A 26,507-nucleotide genomic window follows, 5' to 3' on the forward strand; every position below is an offset into this window, starting at 1 on the left:
ACACAGTGAAGTCCTGACTCGCCAGGCCTCTAAGACCCGCATATCCGGGGCACCATCTTCTCTTACTCTCTCTTGCTTCCATTCTGCAGTCCCCAGGGGAGGTTGTTCAGTGGAAACATTCTTTCTTCCCATGGGCCTTTACACACGCTCCCCTCTGCCACGAGGCCATGCACCAGATCCTCCCATGGCTGTACTTCCTCATCCTTCCAGGCTCCCCTCAAACATCACACACTCCGGCCAGCCATTGTCCATCTGTCCAAAGACCCCCCAACTCCACTCCCTCTTCCTGCCATTTACTCCTTTTCTCACATCCCTGTCTTTCCACAGCATTTGTCATACTCTGTAATTTTCTTTTTCATTTACTTGGTTTCCTCCAGAACATAGACTATTGTATATTTATTACGGCTATATTAGCCAATCCTGAGCTTGAAGTCTGTCATGCAACAGATTCTCCATTTTTGTTTAATGAAGGAATCAATAATAGGCAAAGTGGACCAGCCACTAAGATCATTCACTCAACTAACTGCCAGTGTTCCAACTCTAGCTTCAACCAAAAATGCAAGCTGTTTAAAATCTGATTCTCCACATTGACTTTCCTATGGGGACAGAAGGTACAAATAGCATCACACAATATTTACTGGTGGTCCACATTTTAGACTAAGCTCCTGCATGAGGCCCAACAGACCAGCCCAAACTAGAATGGAGTCTCTTTTGCCAGGTGCCATGCAATCAAAGTGATTTTCAATGGAAAGGTTTTCTGAAAAACAGGACACTCACAGCAACCAGTCATAAGGACCTTGTTCATCTGAGCCAACCAGTCTAGGAAGTCCCTTCTGCTTTAACCCCATAAGGTGACTTTGAGATGAACACTCCATTTCTTGCTCCTAATTCAGCTCCTCTGCATATAACACCAACACCAGCCCCTTCTGCCCAGCTCAGCACAGCATCCTTTTGTTTCACAGATGGGATGTGATCTGTCATGAATCTCTAATATATTTTAGATATAATATAATAATTTCCAACAAAAACATCACCTGTGAAGGCAAGGAGGCCAGTCCGTAAAAGATCACATCCTGAAGCATAACCTTAGCAGCCTCTTCTATCATGCAGATCCCAAAATTGAGATACACAAAGCTGTTGGTTTGTCCACATTCTGGTTTTGGTGATATTTTGAAATTCCTCTTTTTCCCCCCAAATCATTTTGTCCTCTTATTGTATAGGAATTGAAGCCAGGTCCAGGTGGTCACCAAGGCAGTCGCAGTCAGTTTGCCTTGTGCATACTCTCCATTAATGAAAGCACACTTTTGTCATTTGTCATTTGTTTGACTTACCTTGCCAACATCTCTTGGGAAGGGTTGTCTCTGATTCTCTGGAATTAAAATGGGAGATACCACAATGGACCTCTTTTGTCTTGGGATGGGAGAAGTTCTTGCAAATTTAAATATATCCTAAAAGAGAAAACATAATCACCTGATTAAAATCTCCCACAGAAAGGGTCTGTCAGTCTGCCTGGAGAGACAATTCTTTTGTTGTAAAAGAACACAGCTGTTGGGACATTGTCAATTTTATTCTATCAAACTTCATTAGTGTTACCAAGTTCATTGTTAGAATCATACTGAAGTTGACATCATGAGTCACAGTGACTATCATTAAGCTATTTAATCCCAACTTCTGAGTCACTCTCTTCACAGTGTCACTCTAGATTTACACATCCTCCAGTGCTTGTATGTTACCATTCTTAATCTGTGAAACAAGTGGGTTAGTCTCACCTGGGGAGGAACCCAGAGGACTCTGTGGACATAAGAGTGACTCCCTTCATGTCCAGCATCAGGCTCGTAGACTCCCAAGTGGGCAGGATCAAAAGGGCAGTCACATGACCAGTCCATGTCAGGCATCCATGAAGAGGTGGAGTCAGTGCTTTTCCAAAGAACATGTGCTCTTTTTAGGGGTGACTAGAATGCTTTCTATAAGTCAGTGTTTCCCAAGTGCAATCACTGGAGTGATTCTGTCAGGGAAAAGTTTTGTCCTACCTGCAACTCGCCTTTGTAATTAAATAAATGTGTGCAACAAAGGAAAACTTGTTATCTTGCATAAAGTGTAATGTAAAATTCACATTACATAAAAAAGAAGGAAATTTAAAAGTAAACATACTGGAGACCAACAATATTATCAGTCTCAAACTAAAAACTGTTAAAAGCTCCTCTTTTGGAAAAAGAGTTAAGCAAGGGCAGGAGGTGGATGCTGAAGGGGTGTTAGCAGAAACTTATTCCTTGATCTAATTACGGCATGAAAAAGAATTGAAAACAGAGTATCACTTTTAATATGTGAGTCCATCTCATCAAATGTCACATACTAATTAAAATTATCTTCTGTATCATCAGAAGCAATCATCTAAACTTTAGACAAAAAGTTCCTATAAATCATGTGGCAATAATTTCATGCCATCGCTAGCTCCTGGCCTCATAAAAGTGTTTCTGTTTTTGTGATTTATGTGCAGATCTGAAGCCATGTGTTTGTTGATAAATGTCTTTGTCTATGCTTGTGGCTGTGCTTCAGAGCCATGTGGCTCTATGTGACTGAGACATCATATCTGATTTGACTGACAACCATATACCATAGGCAGATCTAGGCACGTGTGCGTAACCGTGCTTCTGTACTTCACTTTTGTGCTGCTCACGAGACAGCATAGACCATGTCCACGTGCAGCTCCTCCCCTTGCTGTCCTACCTGAGAGGAACACTTGTGCGTCACCTGTCCTCTCAGACATCAGAATGAGACCAACATGCTGCCCGCTGTGCTAATGAGGCACCATCAGACATCAGAATGAAAGGACAAATGGCATGTGTACATTGTCTGTGTTCTCCAAAGGACAGCACAAAAGTGAAGCCTGAGTCTTACTAATACCGGGACAGAGGAAGAGAGGAAGTAGGGGCAAGCCACTTTCTCCCTTGGAGGGGTGAGTAATTTGGCTGTGGGTGGCCTAAAGCCAAATCTCAAACAGACACATGTTCCTCAGCCACTTCCAGATTCTCAGACTCACTAGGTGCACACAGACGTCAAATATTCTCACACTGAGTGCAAACTCTCATGCACACCTGGGCACACACATTAGCACCCAGACACACTGATGCACCTACACACAAACACCAGGATCTGCCTGCTGGAGTCACATGTATGTATGTATGTATGAACAGAAGCACATGCAACAGACACACACCACATGCCTAGGCCCAAGGCCTCACAATACCTACACCACCCTTCCCATGAACGCAGCTATTCAGCTACAGGAGCAGTCACATGTACATCGAGGCAAGCAGAGAGGTCATGCCACTTCCGTGTAGCTATGTGCACCTTGTGGGTGGGATCGTCGCTGCAGCCCAAGTGAGTACACCATCCCAAACTAAAAGAAGATGGATAGATCTCTGGTCCCTCATCCTCTGCCCTCCTAGTCCTTATGTGCACACTGGGTAAGAAGTGAGAGGGAAAAACAGCAAAAATCTTATAAAGAGGCCACAGGCTTCTCTCCTACTTTCACAAATTTTGGGCAAAATTGTTTGACAAAAGGATCTATTTTCATGAGGCAAAGCCCTGCAGAAATGGAAGCATTCCTGTCTCCACCAGGAGGTAGCTAAGGAGAGCATCAGAAGGCAAGACTCCAGCAGTCAGCCCAGCCAGTTGTGGACAGACTCACAGGTCAAGGTAAGAAGGACAAAGCAGCTGGTTCCATGTGCACTTGGGTTGCTTTGGGTTTGACTTGAAGGAGCTGAGGATTTTTCCTTTGGAGAGTTTGAAACTTAGGTTCCAGCCTTAAGAGTCAAGATGACAGGTCGGGTATGGTGGCTCACACCTGTTATCCCAACTACTTGGGAAGTAGAGATCTGGAAGATCACAGTTTGAAGCCAGTCCAGGAAAAGCTAGCAAGATCTGATCTGAAACAACAAGCATGGTGGTGTACATCTCTGGTCCCAGCTACTGGGAAGCATAAGTAGGACAATCATAGTCTGCAGCTGGCCCCAGGCAAAAACATAAGAACCTATCTGAAAAACAACTAAAGCAAAAAGAGGGGCTGAGTGAGGTGTGGCTCAAGTGGTAGAGTGCCTGCCTAGCAAGCATAATGCTCAGAGTTCAAGCCCAGTACTGCCAAAAAATAAAAAAAGAGTCAAGATGACATAACTGGCTACTTTGACCTTTCTAATCCTGAAATGGCTGGTGTCCCCCCAGGCCTGCCATGGAAAATACTGTCACTTACTTATTATGTGGCAGGCACAGTGCTAGGCACATAATAATCCTCAATCCATTCAACAATTTGTAGGAAGAGCAGCTGCTTTCCTGAGAGCCAGGGATGAAGTGACTCCTCCAAAGTCACTTAGCCTGAGAATCTTGCTATAAATACTGGACTCTCCCCTATCCCAGAGCTGCTGCTGGCCACCTTGAAAAGACCTGGGCCTGGGCCTGTTAGGATTGCCCCTTAGCAATGGTAGAAGCTCAGCTCTGCCATCTTGGAGGAGAGACAAGCAGCTGGCCAATGGAAGCAGCTCCAAGTGCTGAAGGGGACAGCTTAATTATATAGAAATTTCCGCAAATGCAGAAACCAATCTGCAATGTATTCCATTCTTGCAGCTGGTCTTACTGTGCTTGGAAATTGCTAGGGGGAGGTTGTGAGCCATTCTGTTCACATTTTGTGTGCAATCAAATGCAGGGTAGGGCTAGCTTTACTGTACATGGGAGGAGATAGAAAGTTTGAGTATCTCCTGGTGCTGAAGTTCACCTACTTAAGGAGTGAACAGTTAGCAAATAGCAAACTCTCTGCAGCAACATTAGGAGGCTGGAGAGCCGAGGTACCCAGCTTTCTTCATTTCCAACTGTCTACTTTCCCAGTATTTTGGAGACCACATGTCAGCTGAGTGGACTTGTCGCTGTACACTGCATGGAGTTCTGCTGACAATTGACTGGGGTGATGCTGTGCCCGTCATTCTCACACAGCATCTCATGGAGGGGATATAGCACTCATTTTAAAGCTGGACCAAGGCAAGGCAGACAATGCTGGTGGGTTACTGGGATAGTGTGAGGCCAGTCTGCTGTTGTAAATAACAAGGTCATTTTTCAAGGGCTGCTGGTAAGTTTCAGGGAGAAATGGGTGCAAGCCACTGCTCCCCAGAGCCCCTCTGCAAGTGTGTGGCCTAGAAGTGAGGATCAGATATATCAGAAGCAATGTCTCCAATAATGAAAGTCAGAAATCAGAGACTTTGGGAAAGGTTAAAAGAAAAATTAAAAATAATCTTGCATGGGAAGTCCAATAACTGTTCATCTGAAAGCTGAGTATTTAAGAAGGAACATATTCCCAATGTCACGGGTATGACTGTCACTTCTGTTATGTATGCTTAGGGTGGGAAAGAAATTGCTTTGGCCATAGTAATTAATGCTGAAAAGAAGTTGGAGGTTTTATCAGGGGAGTTTGAGATTTGAGTGGTGATTCCAGAAGTTCTCATCCAACAGCCAGTAAGATTTCTTTAAAGCACTCCCTCGTCCCTTTTAACACAGTAGATGCATGCACTTGACATATGACAATGACAGAGGATGAAACCTCCAGCATCACTGAGGCCAGAGATCCAGCAGGCTTTGATCCTGATATCCTCCCTGACCTCAGTTGCCATTGTGGTCCTCCTGGCTTTGCTTTCTCAGCTACACGATCACGATCCCCCTTGGGATCCTTAGGTGGCAGGTGCTCTCTGAGGGCCTTTCCCCTGTGCTGTCTCTCCTGGACCCTCTCTTTTCTTGCCTGGCTTCTACTCTCATCTCAAACACCACTTGTAGGCCTCTTCACTCTCTTGCTATAGGTTTTCCCGCACCTTGCCTTCATACTTGTCTCAGCTTCTGATTACACAAAGATCACATTTGGGGCCGTTACTTTACAAAGATCTGTCTTCCACACACAAGCCAGCCAGCTCCTGAAGGACAGGACGGTTTACTGCTGTGTCCACCAGTGCATAGGACAAGGACAGGCATGGCACAGGTGTCCAAGAAGTGGTTCAAGATATTACTAAATTTTAAAAAATTAAACAAATATAGGGTAACTGTGTAAGAATTAGGGAATGTCTAATAGCTAAGTGAATAGGACATTACCATTCCACTTTCATCTCCTTCTCAACATGGCAGATTCTCTGTGACAACAATGAAACTCAGTTTGGAGTCCTTTATCCTGGAAGTCAATGCTTTGTAAAGCAACCAAGACTATAGAAAAGTTTCAGAAAATTCTCCTTTCTGTGAAGCTGAAACTTGCCTCATGGGTCTTGGTTCTGTATTCCAGAACTGCCTGGAAGGAATTTGCCTCTTCTTCATTTGACAATGTTAGGTAGTCGAGGTCAACCAATTGTTGTCCCTGTCCTCCCTAATCCTAACGGTCCTTGTACCTTTCTGTCTTCCAAACTAAACACCACCAGTTCCCAGAATCATTTGTATTATAAATACTCTGATTTGTAAGTTGCTCTGAAAGAAAATGACCTCCTTAAACAGCCCCAGGCCCTCTCAGTGGTCTAGTATACCAAGTATATAATCAGGAAATATTTTACAGATGTGTACAATGCTCACAAACTGTGAGTGAGTAAATTCATGCTTCAGAGATAGAGACTTTTTTTCTGAAAAATAGTGTAACTATTTTTGACAGCCTTTAAAATTTCCATGTTATTTGTTTAAGCAATTTAATTTTTAGGACTCTATCACAAGGAAATGGCCTTTACAGCCACACATAAGTCACTCATAAAGGTATTTGCTGTAATGTTATGAGTAAAGGAAAAATAAAAGAAAGCAACTGTCACACTACCCATCAAAGGAGGAGATAAAGCGCTAAATAGGCCATCTTTCCCTGCTATTTCTTCAAACTTTCAGCTCATAAACAGCAAATACATGTACACACCTCTAGAAACAACCACAAAAATGTACATACACATACATTATTGACACACACTTTCTAATCACCAGAGTTCCCTCTCTGTCTCTTTCTCTCTCTGTCTTGCTCTGTTGCTCCAGGACAGGGGAAGTTGCTAGATAGGCAATGCCTGGCTATCCGAATATCTGCATGGGGCACAGATCCCCGCTAATAGGATTGGCTTGTTATAAAATGCTGGTTTCCTAGAGAAGTCAGCTAGCCCCAATGACACATAGACCAAGTCAAGTGCACATTATTTGAATGAGTGAACAAGGGAAAGAAACGATCAATTAATGAAGACACAAAGGTAGAGAAGCTGAGAGATCTAGAGCTAGATAAGATAAACAAGCAAAGAAAGAAGAGACCTCTGCAGCACTGTTCTCCAAAATGGAACAAACCCTTTCCTCCAAACCCACTGGACCAAGAGTATGAGCATATATGAAAATGTCTCTCCACACTGACATCTAAGAAGTAAGTGTTGGTCACTTCTTTCTTGTAAGATAGCGGCTAAGCTGCAAATCCTTGCTTAACATATATGAAATACAGCAAAGCAGACTGGGTTTTTAATCAGACAGAGGTACATGGCGTCTCTGTTTGCTTCTCTTTCTCTTTAGGCTTTTGTGATTTCATATAATATGAAGCTGTGAAGAAGAGGGAAGGGTTCTTTCTACAAATCCTGTTTGAAGTCAAGTTGTCATGGCTTATTGATATAGCCCCAAGTTTTCAGCATGGTCCCCTCTAAGCTTTTCCCTGACCCCATCTCAGCTCCCTTCTCCAATCCCCTGCCTGAGGTCTCTGAACCAGCATGAGTGTTAACAAGTGGCTCCCTGGCATTAAATTCCTCTCTTGCCCTGGTGTGGCCCCTAAATGGAACTGGGATACCACAATCTGTTCTTCCAGAAGTTTGGCAACTGTTTCCCATTTGAGCGGCACTCTGGCCTCAGGATGACTTGCAACTACTCAAACACATTATGTCTTTCCTCACAGTCCCTCTTTGCTTCCTGCATCCAGTCGACATCTCCATGTTCTTTATGTTTTCCTCAAATGTCTCCTCTTCCAGGAAGTCTTCCCTGCCTCCTTGTCCTTCTTTTCTCTCTAGATTCTACTGTGCACTGGATGTTCTAACATAGCAATACCCCATGATGGTGTATTAACAAAAGTTAGAGATGTTTTTCTCTGCTCCCCCATGACTAGAAGCATATTGAAGGCAGGTTATCTTACTTATCATTTCTGCATTTATTTAGGTATTTATTTTCCCATCTGACAGGTATTTATTGACTGCCTTTCATGGTCCAGCATTATGGCAATTGCTCAGTAAGGAACCAAGCTGGAAAGGGCCAAACTCCACAGAGCTTCCCAGTTTTGAAAGAAAGACAAGCCAATTAAATAACTTATTGCAAGTGACTGAGTATTTTTGCAGTAGCACAGGTGTACATAACCATCAGAAAGTGAGATTCCAAAGTTTCTTCACGGTGGCGTCCTAGAGTCACCAATGCTGTCAGAAAGGGAGGTATTCAAAATGTGCTTGCCTGGCATTTGGGGGAAGAAGGCCTAAGTCCCCCTTGGGCCATTCAGCAGGAGGCCATTGCTTTCAGCTAAGACCTGAAGCCTTAGGGAATTCATCAGGGTAAAAGAAAACAAGGAGGGGTAGTCTTCCAGGCCTGGGAACGGCATGAGAGAGGCACAGAGGCAGAAAGTGACCAAAGACCAGAAGGGCTGCAACAGACAGGTTAAGGTTCAGAGAGGCTCTGAAGAGGCTGGAGGACAGGAGAGGTCATACTCATTCTTCCACCCCGATGGTTCTGAATTCTGAGGACCACAAGAAGCTTCTGTGTGGCGTTAAGTAAAATCTGGGATCTGACCTTGTCTTTGATCTACCCCTGTTGGAGGTGGGGGACGACTATCCCCGAAGAACCTATCTTTTAAAACAGGCTTTGTTTTCTGCTACTTGCTATACTCAATCCAGCCTTGTATTTGAAAAAGTTGATCTTAAAAATAAAAGACAACAGAGACAGATAACGATCCTACACATTCTACTCTTTTCTCTAAAAATCTCAGCTTCCCCGCATTTGAACTGCTAGTTATAAAATAAACCAAAGGCACATGCTTTGGATGAAAATTTGCCACACGGCACGTCCAAGACTCAATTGCCTCTGAAATACTTCATGAAGCTCGCAGGAGCAATAACAACACAAATCAGGACTTGCTGGTTTCATTGGAGGTGAAAAAATGTTTTAAACATGTTTAGATTCTTTAGTCAGAAGTCCATTCAGCCAGGTGCCGGCGATGGCAACATAATAGATACAATTTCCTTCTATCTACTTCTGCATTGATACAATATTCATGTTAAATAGCTACTCCCAAACACCTGGAGGCATCTTGCAGCATTTTGCAGAAGGGCTTGTTTTCCTAATGTATACACATCCTCCTGCCTCCACAGCTGTGTTAATCCAAGTCTTTATCCTAGATGTGTGAACACAGACCCCAGGTTTATGCTTTCCTGGTCTGTGTGGGTTCAGCAAGAGGCAGCTGGCCTTTAAAGAAATCCCACCCATGGAAGATTGCAGTGCAGTGAGTATTCATGGGGGGTATTGGCTACATGCTTCCCCTGTAGAAGCTTCACAATAAATGATAAGTGGTGTCCATAGGCACCTCAAACTCCACATGTCCTCAACTGAGTTGACAGTCCTGTCCTTCCTACCCACTCTTGCCAAAGTCACAGGGTTTCCTGCTTCCCTCTTCTTTAACACGTTGGAGGAATGGTTCCTCTGGTTTCCACCATACTGTACCCCTATGGAGTTGCCGGCTCTTGTGGACTCTGACTGTGGGATTTTCCCTGGAAAACAGCCTTTCCTCTTCCTACCAACACCATCACCTTTTGCCTGCTCCACTGTTCCCACCTGAGGGGTCTCCATGACTTCTGTTTTCCTTTTTAAACAAGAGCCCACTGGAGAGCAGAATCACAAGCTGGATCTCAACACACTTAGTATGGGCTCCCTAAGACAAACCCTGAGGCAAGAATTTGAGAGAGAAGTAGTTAGTTTGGTGGCTAATACCAGGAAACCAGGACAGGTGACGGGAGAACTCAGGCAAGGCAGGGAATGCAGCATCAATGAGCAAGTGGTCACTGGACCATTCTAGAAGCCATGGCAGAGCACATGACTCAGTGGGGTGAGGGAGTTGGGGTTTATAGTCCAGTTCCCATTGGTCATTTATTGGAGGTTCACCTGTGGTGTCATTTTATGGGCTTGTGATTGGACAAATAGGCAGAGCTAGTAGCTAGCCTCATGTACTCCATAGGTAAAACCCAAGGATACTTGAATAGGACATGGACAAAGTCTGCTATTGTATTTAAGGGTTCTTCCTTCAGGGTCTCTGGCTTTCACTATTGCTATAAGCACACCATAATGCAGTGAAAGTGCATCACATGTTTATTTCATAATCATGACCTTAACTATACACCTGTGAAGAGGAAGTAAGAGAAAGAAAGAGATAAAAACAGACAGAGAGGGACAGAATCACTGGAGACAATGAGTAATGCAAGGGTGGATAAACCCCATCCCCAACTGCACTTGGAATCAGCACACAGTGAGAAATAAGGGTTGCCTGTTGCCACGCTTGGTGTTACTTCCTGACCCTGTCAAGTTGGGAATGCTCACCTTGCTGAAGTTCATGTGTTTAAACATAGAAACATCCATCTTTTCCAGATGAAAGGCTCCTAAATGCAAACTATCTTCTAGGATATCTAGTGGTGAAAAAGAATTTGCCCCATGGTGGAGGGAAGGCTGGCTACACTGGTCTTCGTGGGGGGCAGTGGGTCAGTCTCCAGAGTGGAGACTTCCTCTAAATTAATTAATTCAGTGGACAAATATTTATTGAGCAGGTTTGTGCTCTTTCTAGGAGCTGAGGAATGAATTACCACCATTATCAACAACAAAGTCCTATGTTTTCCAGGATTCTGTCATAGGGGTCTCTTTTCCTATGTTTTTTGGGCAGAAAATCATTGTTTTCTATGAAAGTTGTATGTATCTGAATTGCCATCTCTCTGCCATATGACTGGAATCCACTCCTGGCAAAGACACAGAAGGAAAAATAAACCTTAGAAGAGAAACCTCCCATGGTACTCTTACTTCTCTTCATTTTGACTTCCCTCCACAATCCACGTGTCTATCAGTTTTGATTTATTACAGTTTTCAAGTGTGTGTGTGTGTGTGTGTGTGTGTGTGTACATGCTCATGTTTGACCATGTATGTCCAGAGTTTGATGCTTAGTGTTCAGTTGGAGGGATGGGCTAGAGTGGACTCATGCTTCCCTGTCATGTCAGATCATACTTACTTTCTACAAACTCATTTTTATGACTCTAAACAGAATAAATTCATTATAGAAACTTTAGGAAAGTACCAGATATAGAAGAAAAACAAGTCTATCCACAATCCTCCATTACACAAACAGCAGAGCATTTCATTCTGGGTTTTCAGACACTTTTTGCTCATCCTGAAATTAAAGGGTTTGAACACTTTTGTATTTTGTGTTTTGAACCTAATGATAAGTTCCAACTTTTCTTCCTACTCCTTTTGCAAATTCTGCACACACAGCTTTAGTAGCTATACAGTGTGGATGCTGTGTTAGGAGATGCCTCTGTTCCTACACTTCCAGTCATTTGTTAGGATAAACAAAAGGCAAATAAAATGGCACAGGGTAGAAGCTTTTGCTTGCTTGCTTTTCTCTGCTGAGGATTCCCTAGGCTGAATTGCAAAAGGAGAATTGCTGGTTGCAGGTTAGGAACATCTTAAAGGCCCTGTGACATTGGCAAGCCATCAGTCACTACTGGGAAGAGGTTTAATCCCGCAAAGGGAGAACATGCCCAGGTGGTTCAACATGTGTACTGTGGTGCCAGCCACACTGGTGCTGCCTAAGAGGGACATGCTCTAGCATGATCCTATGTCTGTATTTTTTGTCCCTCTAACTTAGTTACATTGTACATCGTGAAGTTTTACATTATCCATTGTTACACGGTACACTGTGTGTGCACATCATCCCTGACCCATTCCTCTCTCACCCCTGGTCTTCTCCACCTGCCTGGATAGTGAACACACACATGGGGACACACACACACAGGCACACAACAGGTGCCTATTATACATTAGGTGGGCCACTTCCAACTCAGGTTAGATGGTGACTTCACGATAATTTCTATTAACTTCTGGTTTCATCTGCTTGGTCCTATTCAAATGCAAATGCAGACTTGATTTCTTTTAACTTTAATAAATAGTATCTATTTAATAAGTGCTATCTAATATTGCATGGCAAGCTGATATCCCTTCTTATTCCAAAGGTGCTTTTGTGTCTCCCCCTTACAGGGTCACCTTGGGGAAGAAACAGTCTTGCCTTTTACCCAGGAACTGCTGGTTTCAGCATCAGCATGGAGGGGGTGCCAGTTCTCCTCTCCCTTGCAGCTGAATCACCTCATTAGCTGGCAGGAGACAGCACTGGCTGCTGATGTGGATGGTGCAGCCACCCTGCAATGAGGCATGATATCACAGGTGCCAGTGACTCAGACAACAGTGGGTGGCACCAGTTTGTTCCAAGATGGACTCGGAAAAAGACAGCATATGACTCTATCAAACATTAAACTAGGTGCCTCTTTTACTTTGCATCCTGAGGGAAATTCAGCTTCCCAAGTAGAATCTTAGGATAATCCAGGGAAAGCAGGGTTCCAAAGTGAGCTTCCCAGCAACCTGGGTAAAATCAACACTTTCCCCCACCTCCAGAAAGGCATGTCCCTTTCTCAGTTTAGCAGCAGGAGGAAAACGAACACACTGTCCCTGTGTTTAAGAAAAGGAAGTCTTCAGTGCCAAAGTTCATTCTCTGGATTTGGTGTATTTGCAAGACGCTTGTTCTTGCAAACAAGTGCCTTGTTTTTGGTTGTTAGCTACTTGATGTCACGGCTGCAAACTCTAAAATTAGAAAGATATTTCTCATATTCACTGCCAAAAACAATTGTCCCCTTTGTCCAACCAGTATTGAAATCTCCTCTGTGACTAAAAGTGAAGATTTTTGTTTAGGGAGTTATTCTCAATTATTTACCCTAAATAATTCCTTTCTGTTTTCCTGTAAATTTCTTATTTTTCATGGACCCCTCCCACAAACTTCCAGTACTTATTCCTCTTTCTCTTTCATTGAAGACATTTTAATTAAGACACCAGGGTGTGTTAACCTACTTAAGCAATAATCTCTCTTTTCTGTAGCTCTTTTCCATGAAGCCCGAATCAGCAAAGTGTCTTTCATCAGCCTGTTCAGTTTCTCTCTCTTCCCTTTGTTCTGTTTTTTTTATTGGATTACAGATCCTCACATTTTAATTCAGCCCCAACCTCTGTTCCCCACTATGCAGCTTACATTAATAAATTCATCTTCACAATGAAGGATGCGATGTTGCAAGTCTCCCCACGTCATTGATTACTGCGTCCTTTGAAGGTTCAAAGGTGTGTCAGATCTACCATGAAAAAAGGAACAACACAGGAAAAAAAAAAAAAAAAACCAACATCTGAGGTTTCCCTGGGCTCGGCGGTTTTGATGTTATGAGGGTAAAACAACTGCTTAAAGAAAAGGAGTGTGTGATAAATATCCAATTGCCCTGTGCTCATGCTTCCCGAAAAGACGTGGGAAGCGGGCTCCTTCTTGTAACTCAGGGTTGGCAATTCTGAAGCCATTTGATAATGGAGCTCAGACAATCTTTGGGACCAAGAGAGCTGTGTCAGTGTCCCAGCTGTTCTGTGAATTTGCCCCACAGGAAGGGACCATTCTCCTTCATTTGTTTTCCAATTCTCCTTATTGAAGTGTTTTTACCAATAGGAAGCTACCTTTGAAAATCCATGCCTTTTAACGCGTGAGAGAGAGCGTTTTTTTGAGCACTCATCACTACGAATTTGGCACGGATCTTACCAATCCTTTCATCCTTCAATACTCACATAATCTCTGCGATGTAGTATCAATACAGCCCCACACTCCAAATGAGGAAACTGAGGCCCAGGGAGGCTAAACACCCTTCCCAGGAACATGCTTTTGGAGAGTGAAAGAATCAGGATTTGAACCCATGCCATTTGACTTGGCACCAGGGCAGTTATCCATTCTACCTCTTCCTCCTACATGGGCTGCCTTTCCACAAGAAAGTTTTAATTTCTGAAGGAATGTTACTCAGGAATTCTTCCAGAAACATATGTGTGTTGCATTTACCCTGGATCTGATTAATAAAATCAGTCTTCAAACATCTTTAGAAATTAATTGTCTGCCTCCCCATACCCTTGTTTGAGGGTTTCCTGCCACCACCCTGGTCCAAGCTGGTACTTTTTTGCCTGGATTACAGCAATGGGGCCCTGACTTGTGAGGCTACATCCTCCCCTTTCTCCCCCAGCAGCCAGAGTGGTCCTGTGGAAGAATGAACTGTGTGACATCACTGCTGTGAGCTCCAGCTTGCAGTGTGGCCTCCTAGCACTGGGAGTAAACAATGTCCTTGTATTGGCCTACAGTATTTTATGTGGTCAGCCCCATACCCCTGCTACTCCAAGTTCCCCTGAATTTCTCTGGCTCAGTCCAGTCACACTGGCACCCTGAGGCACATCAAGGCCTTTGCACTTGCTCTTCTTCCCGCCTAGAATATTTTGTCCTGTGGGTATCTACTTAATTCTTTTTGCTGCTATGCCAGACAAAGATAGTGGCTAAAAATAACACAAGTTTACTATATTGTGGTCCTAAGAGTCAGATTTCCCCAATAGCTCTCATTAGGCTGGAATCAAGGTTGTCAGGGCTGCTTCAAAGGAGAATTCCTAGCTCCTGTACTTGCTTTCCTAACTTGTGGAGGCCACCTGCACTCCTGAGCTAATGGCCTTACCCCACATATTCGAAGGCAGTGGGGTAGAATCTTCCAGGCTCTCTCTGGGTCTGGCTCTGCTTCTGTCTTGTCAGGATTCTTGTGGTTACATTGCGCTGCTGGGATGATTCAGGAACCCTCTCCTAACCACAAAGTCCTTAACTCAGTCATGTTCCCTCTGCCTTTCAACAAGCCTTATTCATAGGTTTCAAGAGTTAGGATGTAGGCATCTTTGGGGATCCTTATTCTGTCTACCACAGTAGCTCTTTCTCTTCATTCAGCCTGCTTCTTACAGGTCCCCTTCTCTGTGAGGCCTGCCCTGGCCACTCTAGGACATTGTGTGTTTCTAGGACATAGAGTCCTGACACCTAACGCCACCTTCCAAGCTTTTTTTTTCTCTTCTTTGCAATGTAGTGATCTGACACACTAAACATATACTGATATATTTCATTTGTTGTTTGTCTCTTCCACTAGAATGTAAGCCCCATAAAGTGCGCACGTTTTTGTGTCAGCTTTCCACGGCTGACTGTCCTGTACACAGTCTAGTGACTGGCATACAGTAGGTGCTCAATAAATACTGTTTTATGGGGTAACTTGGCCTCTGCCCTTCACTGTGAGCTTAAATGTAAGGAATCTTCATCATATCAGGGGATGAAGTAGGAGAAAGTGTCTTATCAGCCACGAACCACTGAGTATCTACGATGTGACTTCCATTAGTTTAATGGTATGTGAAATACAATGTTGCTTCCGGGGGGATGTCAAGCCCCCGTTCATTGTAGTGAAGGTCGTGCACTGCCAAAAGCCCCTGGAGGGTGAAGGCTGAAAACCACCCTGTGTTTGGCAGCCTTGTGTGCCCAGGGACTGGCCCCAGGAGGATGGCTGTTTCTAATTCACATGAACTTACTGCCAAGTGCATCCTACCCTGTGGCACTACCCAGCAGGCATGAGAGGGTCCTAAGTTCTTACTGCTTTGAGGCAGAAAAACTTGTTAGACACAGCAAGATTGGGTCACGAAGAAGGAAAGAGCCCGGAGGACTTTAGACATGGCAGGTGATGAGAGCAACACAACCATTGGTTTCAACCTACGAACATGAACTGGTCTCAGCTTCTTCTGGCTGAAGAGAGATGTCTTGAACCGAAGCTGGGGAATCCTGGTTCTGGACAGATGCTGTGTGGCATTTTCATTGCTCCTCGGAAATGGGTGGGCTCATCCCACTCACACAGTGAAGTCTTGCCTGACCCCAATATCCCAAACTGCACAACATTCCCAACACTTCATATTTTCCTACTATGCCTTATTTGTATCCATGCCACTTGTTACTACCTCCATGCCACATATTTCACTTCACTTTATTACGCTTGTCCCTCTCTATCCCCAAGATATAAGTGCCATAAGGCAGGGATTTGGTTTTTATCTTTCTCATTTAACATCTTAACCCTAGTAAACCAGAACAGTCCTTGGCACCTGGTATGTGCCCAAACAACATATGAATTGAATGAATGATGGATTAATCTAGTTGGGAAGGCAAAATGAGCCTTTGTGGAGTGGTAAAATACATTGAGATGATAATTGTGTTTACTGACTGTTAGCAGGTGGTGGACTGAATGCTAACTTGGTTTTGCAGGACAGCCTGGAAGGTGTTGGTGGTGGACAAAGTAGGAACTCCCAGGTAGAAGAAATCCACACAGATGACAGTACCACAGTGTTATACTCCCTGAGTGCTCCACATGTGTCAGACACGACTCTAGACACTTTATAAATAAGTGATCTCAGTTAATATACAAAAAAGCATTTCAGTATCAACCGTTGTTAGCTTCCCGATGCAGAGGAAGGACACTGACAAGGTAGAAGGCACAGGTAAAGACATTTTCAGAGTGGTTTCAAGCTAAAAGAAACAAAGACTTGGAAGAGTGGCAATGTGAGCTGTTATTCTAAGGATTAGAAGTATGGTAAATAAAACACTTAAATTCTAGAAGTTTCTCATCCAATAATGTCTGTCATTAGCAAAGCAAATAGCTAGGACAGTGAGATTACACATAGCATGTTGGTGTTACTTCTTTCTTCTGTCTCTCCTGCTGATGTGTAGTTTAGAAATGTTGGGTAGTGATAAAAATAAAGACACCAGAGTCTCCCTCCTCTAGGGCAATATTAACTTTCATCAGGCAAAACTGAGTTTTAGCAAGGTGAAGTGACTCTTCCAAAGCACACAGACAAACACTGACAAGTGGAGACTGGTATCGATCTGAATCTGTATCAGTATTTCTCCAGAGGCACACTCAATCTTGACATTATCAAAGGAAGGATTAAGAATTTTTATTTTCAAAGGTGGTCAGAGGATTACGTTTTATGAGATGTGGAAAACACTTTGCCATGCCCCGACTTTCAAAGGCATGGGGAATTTTTCCTTTAAACAAAAACTCAGAGATCAAAATCCTAATGTAAAAAAAAAAAATCATCATTTTCAAATGTAAACTAAACAGTAGTCTTGAACCTATTCTTGTGGTTGCTCAGAAGTAAAAGCAAAAGTATGACACATCATCGTTTGCATATCCTACCTCATTCTTCCCCTTCCAGCACATGATTGTGGTCAGTCCAAAGGAATTAAACCCAAATCGACTCTGCATTGACACATGTCTGTAAAGCACAGGCGCTCATAGCAAGAATTTAAATTAGGCTTCGGCAGAGACTTTCAGTCCTGAAAATTGAAATCATGAGTCGTGGTAGCAATAAAATGCTCATGAAATATGGTCATAGCCCAGGGATAATTTTTCTGTAATTGCACTTTCATTTTTGTGATCGGTCCTTTGGCTATGGTACAGAGTGAATGCTTTCCATCCTAGATTACAGGAGCTGTTGGATAACTTCCCCAGGAGCAGGGAAGTTATCAAAGTAGACACACCCCCAGCTGCAGACCTCTGACCAACTCTTCTCTCTGAGATGATGCATGATGTGTTCCTATTTGGTCTCCGAGCTGCTCTCAGGGACCCATATCACAGCTCATGATGGTTGGTTGCTGAATTCCTGAGATGTGATGACAAGTTTGATGAGGACAGAGTCCACATCTGGTTTGGTCCTCACTGAGAGCTGGTACAGGCTGATGCTACAGGAGCTGTACCTAGCTCTCTGCACATCTCCACTGATGCTCACATACAGAACTTCTTGACTTGTGAAGTTCAACTCAAGGTTATTGCATACCTCTCACTGTGTTATTCCCTCTTCCTGGACCTCCTCTTATTGTTGCTCTTAAACATGTATTCAACCTTTACAGAGCAGCTAAAATACGCTGACTTCCCGTAACCTTGAGCAGATCCCTGGAAAGTGGCATCATTGTCTCCTTTCTCTGTACATCTGTCTCTTTTGAGTCTACCTGAGTATGTTTTATCTAGTCACGAATGCCTCTGTTACCACCAGGAGAAGACACTCTGGAGTTTATGTGGTTCACCCACAGGGCCAATCAGAGTTATAGGCACAACACACAGGTTCACAAAAGCTTTTGGAATCCTACCCTCTGAATTCATGACTCTTGTTCAGTTAACCAAGTCACACCTGTCTTTTCAACTAACAAGTTGATAATCCTCTACTGAACATCTGACATTCGCCAAGGATTGGGCCAGGTGTTCTGCTGCCCAAACACAGTATGCGTCTTGAAGAGGTCAGTTGGCTTGGGGAGTAATGAGACAATAACATGAAAAAATATTATATCTTCAATTTTAACAGAGTTACGAAATGCTCTACGCAAAGGACTTGCTCTTTGCTGAAGGGAGCCACCTTGCCCAACTGTACATCCTTTCTGGGACAGCCTACATCCAATGACTTGTGAGCTCCTTGACCCAATTCAGAATGACTTTGAGGGGACAGCAGAGAGCTCTGCTATGACTCACAGCCCAACTTCTTATGGTCCCCACCTCTGCATCTCTCCTGCCTGAGAATATCAGGTGTCATAGCTGAGAACATTTGCCCTCATTTCCTACACACCTATCCCTGCCCAAAAGACCATTTCCTGGTAACCCTACTATAATGACAAAGAAGGCAAAGTAGGGACCAAAAGCAATGAGATGGTCACAGGTGGCACAGCCCCCAGGTGCCACCCTCACAAGCAGCTTGTCTCCATTTCCCTGCTTCCTTTGCAGTTAAGATGGAGCCATGTGACTGGAATTTTGTGATTACTTTCTATAATAATGAAAGTTAATTCCTACTAGCATATCCTGAGTCATTCATGACAGACCTAAATATACTGTTCTTAAAAACAGATCTGTCTTTTGCCTCAAATGTTGCCTAGTCTTAAAAGCCTAGCTCCAAGGCCCCTCTCTCATGAAGGATTTCTGTTATCCTTCTTTCTGTGAGTAATCATCCTCTTGCTAAAACTTTTCAAAGCATTTTTTTTCTGCCTCTCTTCCACCTTCATTATTACTCTCACAAGTGCATTGGGGATTTATCTCACTTGACAATTTTGGTATCCATTCCTTTCCAAATTTTGTATGTTCTCTTGATTTCCTCAAGAGGCCTTTGGGAAGAGGTAGGAATGATACGCTTCTAGCAAAGTCATGAATGAGGGCATGCACGGAAGGGACTGTGTGCTTTGGACCGATTGCCATGTTTTGGGTCAGAAATTAAGTAGCTATGGTGTTTTCTCAGCACAAATCCAAATGTGTGTAACTGGAGAACTTCATGTCCCAGACCCAATTATCCCAATCATGTAAGAATTGCTGGTAAAGACAGAAACTCAGCAGGGAATAGACAAGAGATAGAACAAGACATCCATCTCCCAGCCGAAGGCAAGGGGTGACAGTTTCTTTTGTCAATGAAGGTTGAACGAGTCCAAAGCTTCCTACTGGAGCTAAGTGAATGAACCATAGTAAAAAGGAAGAGGGAAATAAGATGTTTTAAAACCATTCTCACTCCACATTCCAATCAAGAGATACAAATACCTTCCCCACTAACGCCAGAGAATTTTTTCACTGTTGTGTAAAGTTTGTACAAAAGCACTAATAGCTGGCCGGCATGGTTTTGAGAAATGGACATAGAACAATTGACTTGCTATGTGTGCAGTCTCATGGGAGGGTCCAGATCTGCTTCGTGAGTTAGAAAAGGTTGCATCCACTCTTCGGGCAACAACAAGCATGTTTGGCAAAGGCTGGATGTACCTGGCTTTCCAATAATTTCACATATACAGAATTGCATAACCAATAGAAGGGACAAGGGTTGTACCTTTAAAGTGACAGAGAAAGAAAGTGGTAGTAATAAAAGAAGAAAGAAGAAAAGAATATAACAAAGGAATACAGATGAAATCTGTTTAAGGCTTCTATTGATTTGCACTATTTTATTGTAACAGTAGGCTGCTCAAAGGGAACCAGGGCTGACAGGTTAATGAACTCTAGTTAGAAATTTCCAGGTGAAGCTGAGAATGGCATTAGCACCTGCTTGTCCTAATCATCTGAGACCTTGCCTTGAGAAAATGTCTTGATCATTACAAGGGAACCCAAATTATCTGCACTAACGTTAACCATCAGTCAAATGCTAAGAAGGCAAAGGTGCAAATCCAACGCAGTGATAATGGGAGGCATTTGAAAAAAGCCATGTTGGACCCCAATCAAAGAGTCAAGTTCCAGCCCCTGCTCTACATTTAGTAATTGTGTCATTTTAGGTAAGTCTCTTGGATTTCTCAAAGCCTAATATTTGCTCCTTCAACATGAGAATAATGGGAACAATTTTGACAGACTATAACCAAGATGGAATGTGCCAGTGGTGTGTGGACTACCTACTCTTTAACAGTCTCCCACTCGATAGGATGATGTTAAAAGTATTATATCTTACAGGTTCTTTCAAAGTAGGGATTCTCAATGCCAGCATTACCTGGTGTTCATAGAAAAATTTCAAGATGCTTTGGGACCTATTGAAATTATTTGTGAAAGTTTATTTGTACACGCACAGAAGTGATGGGCTGATTTGCAAAGGCTTCAGAAAATTGTTTAAACTTTGGGGGACAAAGATCTTTCTTTTTCTTTCTAATCTTATAATTTTTTAATGATTCCTAAAACATAAAAATAAATATTTATTAAACATTGCCATATGCCCAGCTCTGTTATAAATGCTGGGGATACAATAGTGGAAAAAGACAAAAACTTCTTTGCTCGAGAAACTACAATTCTAGTAGGTTTATTGCTCAATATGGCCTTTTGTGGTGAGGAATTAATGTTAAAATTAGATATTTAGAAATTCATATGTATTGAAAGTAATTTGTACAAGGCCATCCGATGACTTATTGGCTGAACTAAGCATGGAGACCTAGTTTAGCCAACTTCACTTCCATTTGGGATTCCAATAGCCCCCAGGAATGAAATGCTGCTGAAAGGGCCTAGGATCTATATCAGATTTATCCATGACCCGATGGAGACAAAATGAGTTTAGGGAGTCATTCTTTGAGATTTTCACAGATAACATTACTACCATACTGACTTAGTCATTGAATTTCTCAACCTAAAGGGATAAACATGTTCCTCTTATGCTGGCTGAGTATGTAACCTAAGGACATATTTTAATACACGGTAAGATGGTTCCAAATGTTTATGGAGCACTTTTTTTTTCTGATAGCAGAGGAAGCTAAAGGAAGGGGGCTAGAGATAATGATAAGGAGGGCAAAGAGGGGGAGAAGGGGAAAAGGAAGGAAACAGAAAGGGAGGAAGGAAGAGAGGGTGGAGGGAAGTGAGGAGGAAAGAGAAAAGAAAAGAATAAAAGGGCTGGGTGTGGTGGTGTTTGCTTGTAATCCCAGCTACTTGGGAGGCAGAGATAGGAAGTTTGTGGCCCAAGGTCAGCCCAGGCAAAGTTAGTGTGAATTCCTGTCTAGAAAAACAAACTAAAAACAAAAGGTCTGGGGCCATGGTTCAAATGGTAGAGGGCTTGCCTAGCAAGTGTGAGGAGGCTCTGAGTTCAATTCCCAGTACTGCAAAAAGAAATGAAAAAAGATCCCACCAAAATGTTACAGTGGATGCATATTTTATGTTTACAAACTTTATGGCTTGTCAGCTAGAGGAAATGTTGTGCAGTCTTTTAAATACAAAGATCATGTAGCAACACAGAAAAATACTCATCCTGTAATGCATGGAAAATGACGGTACCGACTTGCAAACACATGTGTTTATATTTGCGCCAAACGTGAAGAAGAAATAGAAGGGGAATGCTCACTGAGTGTTTTGCTGGGGGTTCATGGTTTTGTTCCAAATGATTTTAATGCTGTTATGGATTTTGTAAGACAAAAGCTTAAAAAGCATATGTTCCCAGATTTGTTTTTATGAGTCTGTATCGTAATGAATGTTGGAGTCTGGTCTGGAAGCCCAATTTGTTTTGAAAATCAAGGGGCTAAATATTTTTCTAAGTTTTAATCACCAGTTTGTGCAGTCTGGGCAGACAGTCTGGGAAGGTCTGGGAGTCAATCTGACAGAATTATTGAGATCGAGAGTCTGGGCTAGGAATGCTGCAGCTCCTGGTCCTCACTCTAACTTGAGCAGAGAATAAAGAATATCTCAGCTCATCTGCGAGGGGTCCGGGTGTGGTGGTTTGAAGCACAGTGTGTGCTGTGGGCTGGGCTCAGGGCTAAGAGGAGCTTGAAATTTAGGGAAAGAGGAAGCTAGTGAGAGAGGTAGCTGGGAAGTAGGGAAGGAGGATGCTGTAGTCATGCGTGGGGAGGGAAGCAATTAGCTAAAGCCACTTTCCTCTTTGCCTGAGCTGGCCTGTCCAAACCCTGACCTTCAATTTTGAGAGCCACCCACATTTCACACTTGTAGAATCCACTTTGAAGGATGGTAGAGGGCCCTGGACTGCTCACAGGAAGCTTACTACTCAAAGTGTGGTCTTCGGAACATTGTCTGGCAGCTTGTTCTGCCACCACCTTGGAGACATGAAATCAGGATCTGCTTCTTACAAGGTCCCCAGTGTTCTGTGTGCACATTGAACTTTGATGTTCACTCATTTACTTAAGTCTTGAATCCCTTCAACACTGTGTTTACCTGGACTGCTTCTTTTACATCTAGCCCTTAGAGCAAAGCTGAAAGATAAAAGTCCATGGCAAATAAGCCACTCTACCTTATTTCATTATATCTGCAGTCTACATCAAATTCAAGAAATCAGGAGTGTCCCCTAAAGGAAGTGTTCTGTTATATAGTGAACCTCCTTTCCTTTCCATCTCCAGAGCAGGGACCAAGCCCTGAGGCTCACTGTTATGGGGGCAGAATGTGGCACCAAATGTGGTCACACTTGGCAAGCCAAAGTGATAGAAAGGAAAGGTCCCTGGTACCTGTGAGGTACCTGCAGAAAACCTGGACTGTAACTCTCCAATGAAGAAGTCTTCTGATCAGTGCACCCCAATGGGGCATGATTCCACAGTTGGGACTTAAGGGGTGAAGATTCATACGCAGAATTGAAACCTAATCGATCTATCATCTATCTGTCTGTCTATCTATCTATCATATAATCTATTTATCTATCCATCTATCTATATCTTTCTCTCTGTCAGTCTGTCTATGACATAAATGTAAAAGGTGAACTGTTTTGTAAGAGGAACCAGTGAGAGAGAGGAGAGGGTGATGGTAGGGTAAATATGATTAAAGTACATTATTTCATACCTACTTATGAAAGTAACATAATGAAACCCACTAAACTTTGTAAAATAAGGGGGGATAAGAAAGTAATAGGGGGGTGAGTATGATCAAAATAAATTATATTCATGTATGGAAATAATAAAAATGAAATCTATTTATTATGCTCAAATATACGTTCAAAAATCCTTCCAAAATATCAAGATGGTCATAGGTACAAACAAATAAATTGAGCATTGAAAAGTATGTCTTTAATTATACAATGGAAAACATCCTTATAAAGTAAAATGTATGAAGGACTTAAAGGTTATAAGGTCATGACCAATCATGGGATATGGTGTTAGCCGACTGTGGTTAACACTTGGCCCTGTTGTTCACAAACTATAAACCTCAGTCCACACATCTGTACAATGGAGCTGATACTCCCCTCCATACACTACTTTGATATTTAACCAGACATACTTTTAGATCTGAATTTATACACATGGAAGTCAATTGGCAAAACTAAGCCAGAGTTCAGTAAATTTTGTCTAGAAAGCACCAGATGGTCAGTATTCAGGCTTCATAGGCCATCCTGATTTCTGAGCAACTCCCCACATATGCATTTGTACTAAAGAAGTCATTGGAAATTTATAATAAATGGACAGGGCTGTGTTGCAATAAGGCTTATTGATAAAAGAGTTGATGGGTCATGTCTGGCTTGTGGGCTGTAACTGGATAATCTCTGTTCTAAATTGCTGTATGTGTTAGTAATCATTATCCACCAGCTTCTAAATGCTGATAAGAAACGTGCTCATTCATTTCCTTGAGGTATTTTCTAATCTATAACCTTTCAAAATATCAAATGGGCTCATTCAGAGAGCGCTAAGCATGTTGAATCATGCAAAGGATCACATGTTTTGGAGAAGTTATGATTACATAAGACATTTCAATCCTATTCTCACAAGTTTGTAAGGTAGTTGTAATCCCTTTACTTTACGGTACAGGGATCCAGACTTAGAGAAGGAACCAGTCTGAACAAAATAGTAGTGAAATAGCTTTTGGAACTACGGGCTGCTGCTCCTAGGTCAGGACACATTTTTACTAAAAGTCTGGGCTTTGCGATGTGGTTTGGTGGGCAAGTGTCACCTGGAAACATGAAAATGTTATAGGAAAAGAAAGGGTATTGCAAATTATGTCCAAAGAATGTCAACAGCCCGTTTTTTGCTCCATTGTTACAGTGACAACCCTGACATTTAAAGTCATAGCTCTGTGAGTTATAAGCCTAATAGGCAGCAGGAAAACATAAAACCCACGAAATCAACAAGACACCCTCAGCATAAGGAAATCACATGTCAGAGTGATCCCAGAATCTGTCAACACAAGCTAAAGAGGTAGGAATTTTGAAAGGTCTTGCTGTCATGAGCCAAAAGGGGAGTTCATGTCTGAATTAAGGCTGAGTCCAGCAGCAGATGCTTTCTAAATACTTCTGTGTTAGCAAGTGTAGGATCTTCTCCCCCCTCCACCCGCCACAGTGGAGACCTTCCCAAGTAGAAAGTGTGTTCCAAAGCAAGTGTTCACCAGAGGTGACGGGTGTTTCCTGCTCTTGCTCCTCTCATTACTAATATTCTGAAGCCATTTCACTGGGCAACCCACAGAGCACAGAAGAGACCCACCTGTGATTCGTACCCAGTTTGTAGTCAATAATAAAAGGACTTAAGTACTTGAGGATAAACATTCATGGGCTAAAAAGTTCAACGAAGGCATGAGAACCTTAATAATAATAGGGGCTTGTGAGTTGTGAATGCTGTGGGTAGCACGATAAGTATTATACTTACAAGTAGTAAGTAGAGTTTGTTTTAATCCCATTATTTGGACTTGGCTAGCTTCCCATATATATTTCAAAGCAATTATGGTGAATCAGAATTGTATCAACAACTTATACACAGTAATATTTCTTAAAGCAAGCTCTATTAAGCCAAATTAAGTCATTGATCAGTTTCTGCACAGCATAGTCAAATAATTTCAAATTAAAAATCAATTTTACATTGCTGAAATTATTTTCATCAGGATTAATTGGGTTATATACAAATTTTACACCAATTTTTTGATTCATTGATTGTTTTTGTCAAATTAAATGTCATCAATGGCAGCATCTGACTCATAGCTTCTTTTCTGTAGCCTTACTCTACCAAGTTCAATTTTGTAGTTTTATCTTTTTGACAAGAACTCTTGATTCTTGCTTTAATTTCTGGTCAATGATAAAATTTCCTCTGGTTGTTTTTTGGCTATTGTCATTTTATTTTGTTCTCATTCTTTCTACTGTGTCTAATTTTTCACAGGATCTTTTTGTAGGTTTTCCATGATGCGAACACTCTTTGATCTTTCAGTAAATTTTCCTTTCACAGCAAATTTTACTGTGTGTCATCTTATCCATTGCCTGTTTTATTTTGTCTGATTATTCCTAGAAGCAATAAAACTCTCAAAAGAGTAGTGTGAAGTTATTTCTTGGAGTAAATACTGATAGTAAGGCAGATACAAAACCTGATTTTAAACAATGCTCCAAATGCCAAGGTCAAAACAGCAGTGTCAGAATACCTTGCTTTGAAAGTCAGGAACTAGAGCTATTCAAGACCCTAAGGAATAGGAAATCCAATTTGGATTTAACAAAGCTAGCTCAGCTGGACTCAACCCTAAATGAAAGATGTGCCTTAAATAGAGCCCCTGTTCTGCAATGAGCTCTTACTCATCATTTCAGAGTCTTCACTATAGCTCCAGTGGTAGGAACTCTTCCCCTTTTATAGGCTAGGAAGCCAAGTCTCAGGGTGCCTAGTGCAGGATCACACAGCTTATTACAAATGGCGGCTCCCATAATCGAACCCTCCAACTAACCAGTTGTCGCTTTAACCCGCTACATTGTCTAGGCTCATGATTTCTCTACATTGGTGTGGGAAAATGTCTTGACTATCCTGCAGTCTCAAGATCATGTCTGAGAAAACCTCTTTCTTCATTTTGCCTTAAACTTTACATGAATTTGAAGTCACCTGTGGCCTCATATCTGAGTTTGATATTTTAGTAATCATTTTTCACTTAGGACACCAGCTGCCCATCATGGGGCCCACCCAGAGGCCCTGGTGCCTCGAT

The 26,507-nt window shown here is 42.5% G+C and overlaps 1 protein-coding gene across 6 annotated transcripts in view; it reads right to left on the reverse strand.

Moving 5' to 3' along the window:
- Window positions 1-26,507, reverse strand: part of Cdh13 (cadherin 13) — a 1,135,782-nt gene that overhangs the window by 531,857 nt on the left and 577,418 nt on the right. For all 6 annotated transcript variants that reach the window (XM_074055575.1, XM_074055576.1, XM_074055574.1 and 3 more), the window contains one exon: window positions 1,332-1,448. In XM_074055575.1, coding sequence (XP_073911676.1) covers window positions 1,332-1,448 — 117 coding nt within the window. The remainder of the gene's footprint in view (window positions 1-1,331; window positions 1,449-26,507) is intronic.

The sequence above is a fragment of the Castor canadensis genome, chromosome 15, assembly GCF_047511655.1.
Source record: "Castor canadensis chromosome 15, mCasCan1.hap1v2, whole genome shotgun sequence".
Classification (NCBI taxonomy): Eukaryota; Metazoa; Chordata; class Mammalia; order Rodentia; family Castoridae; genus Castor; species Castor canadensis.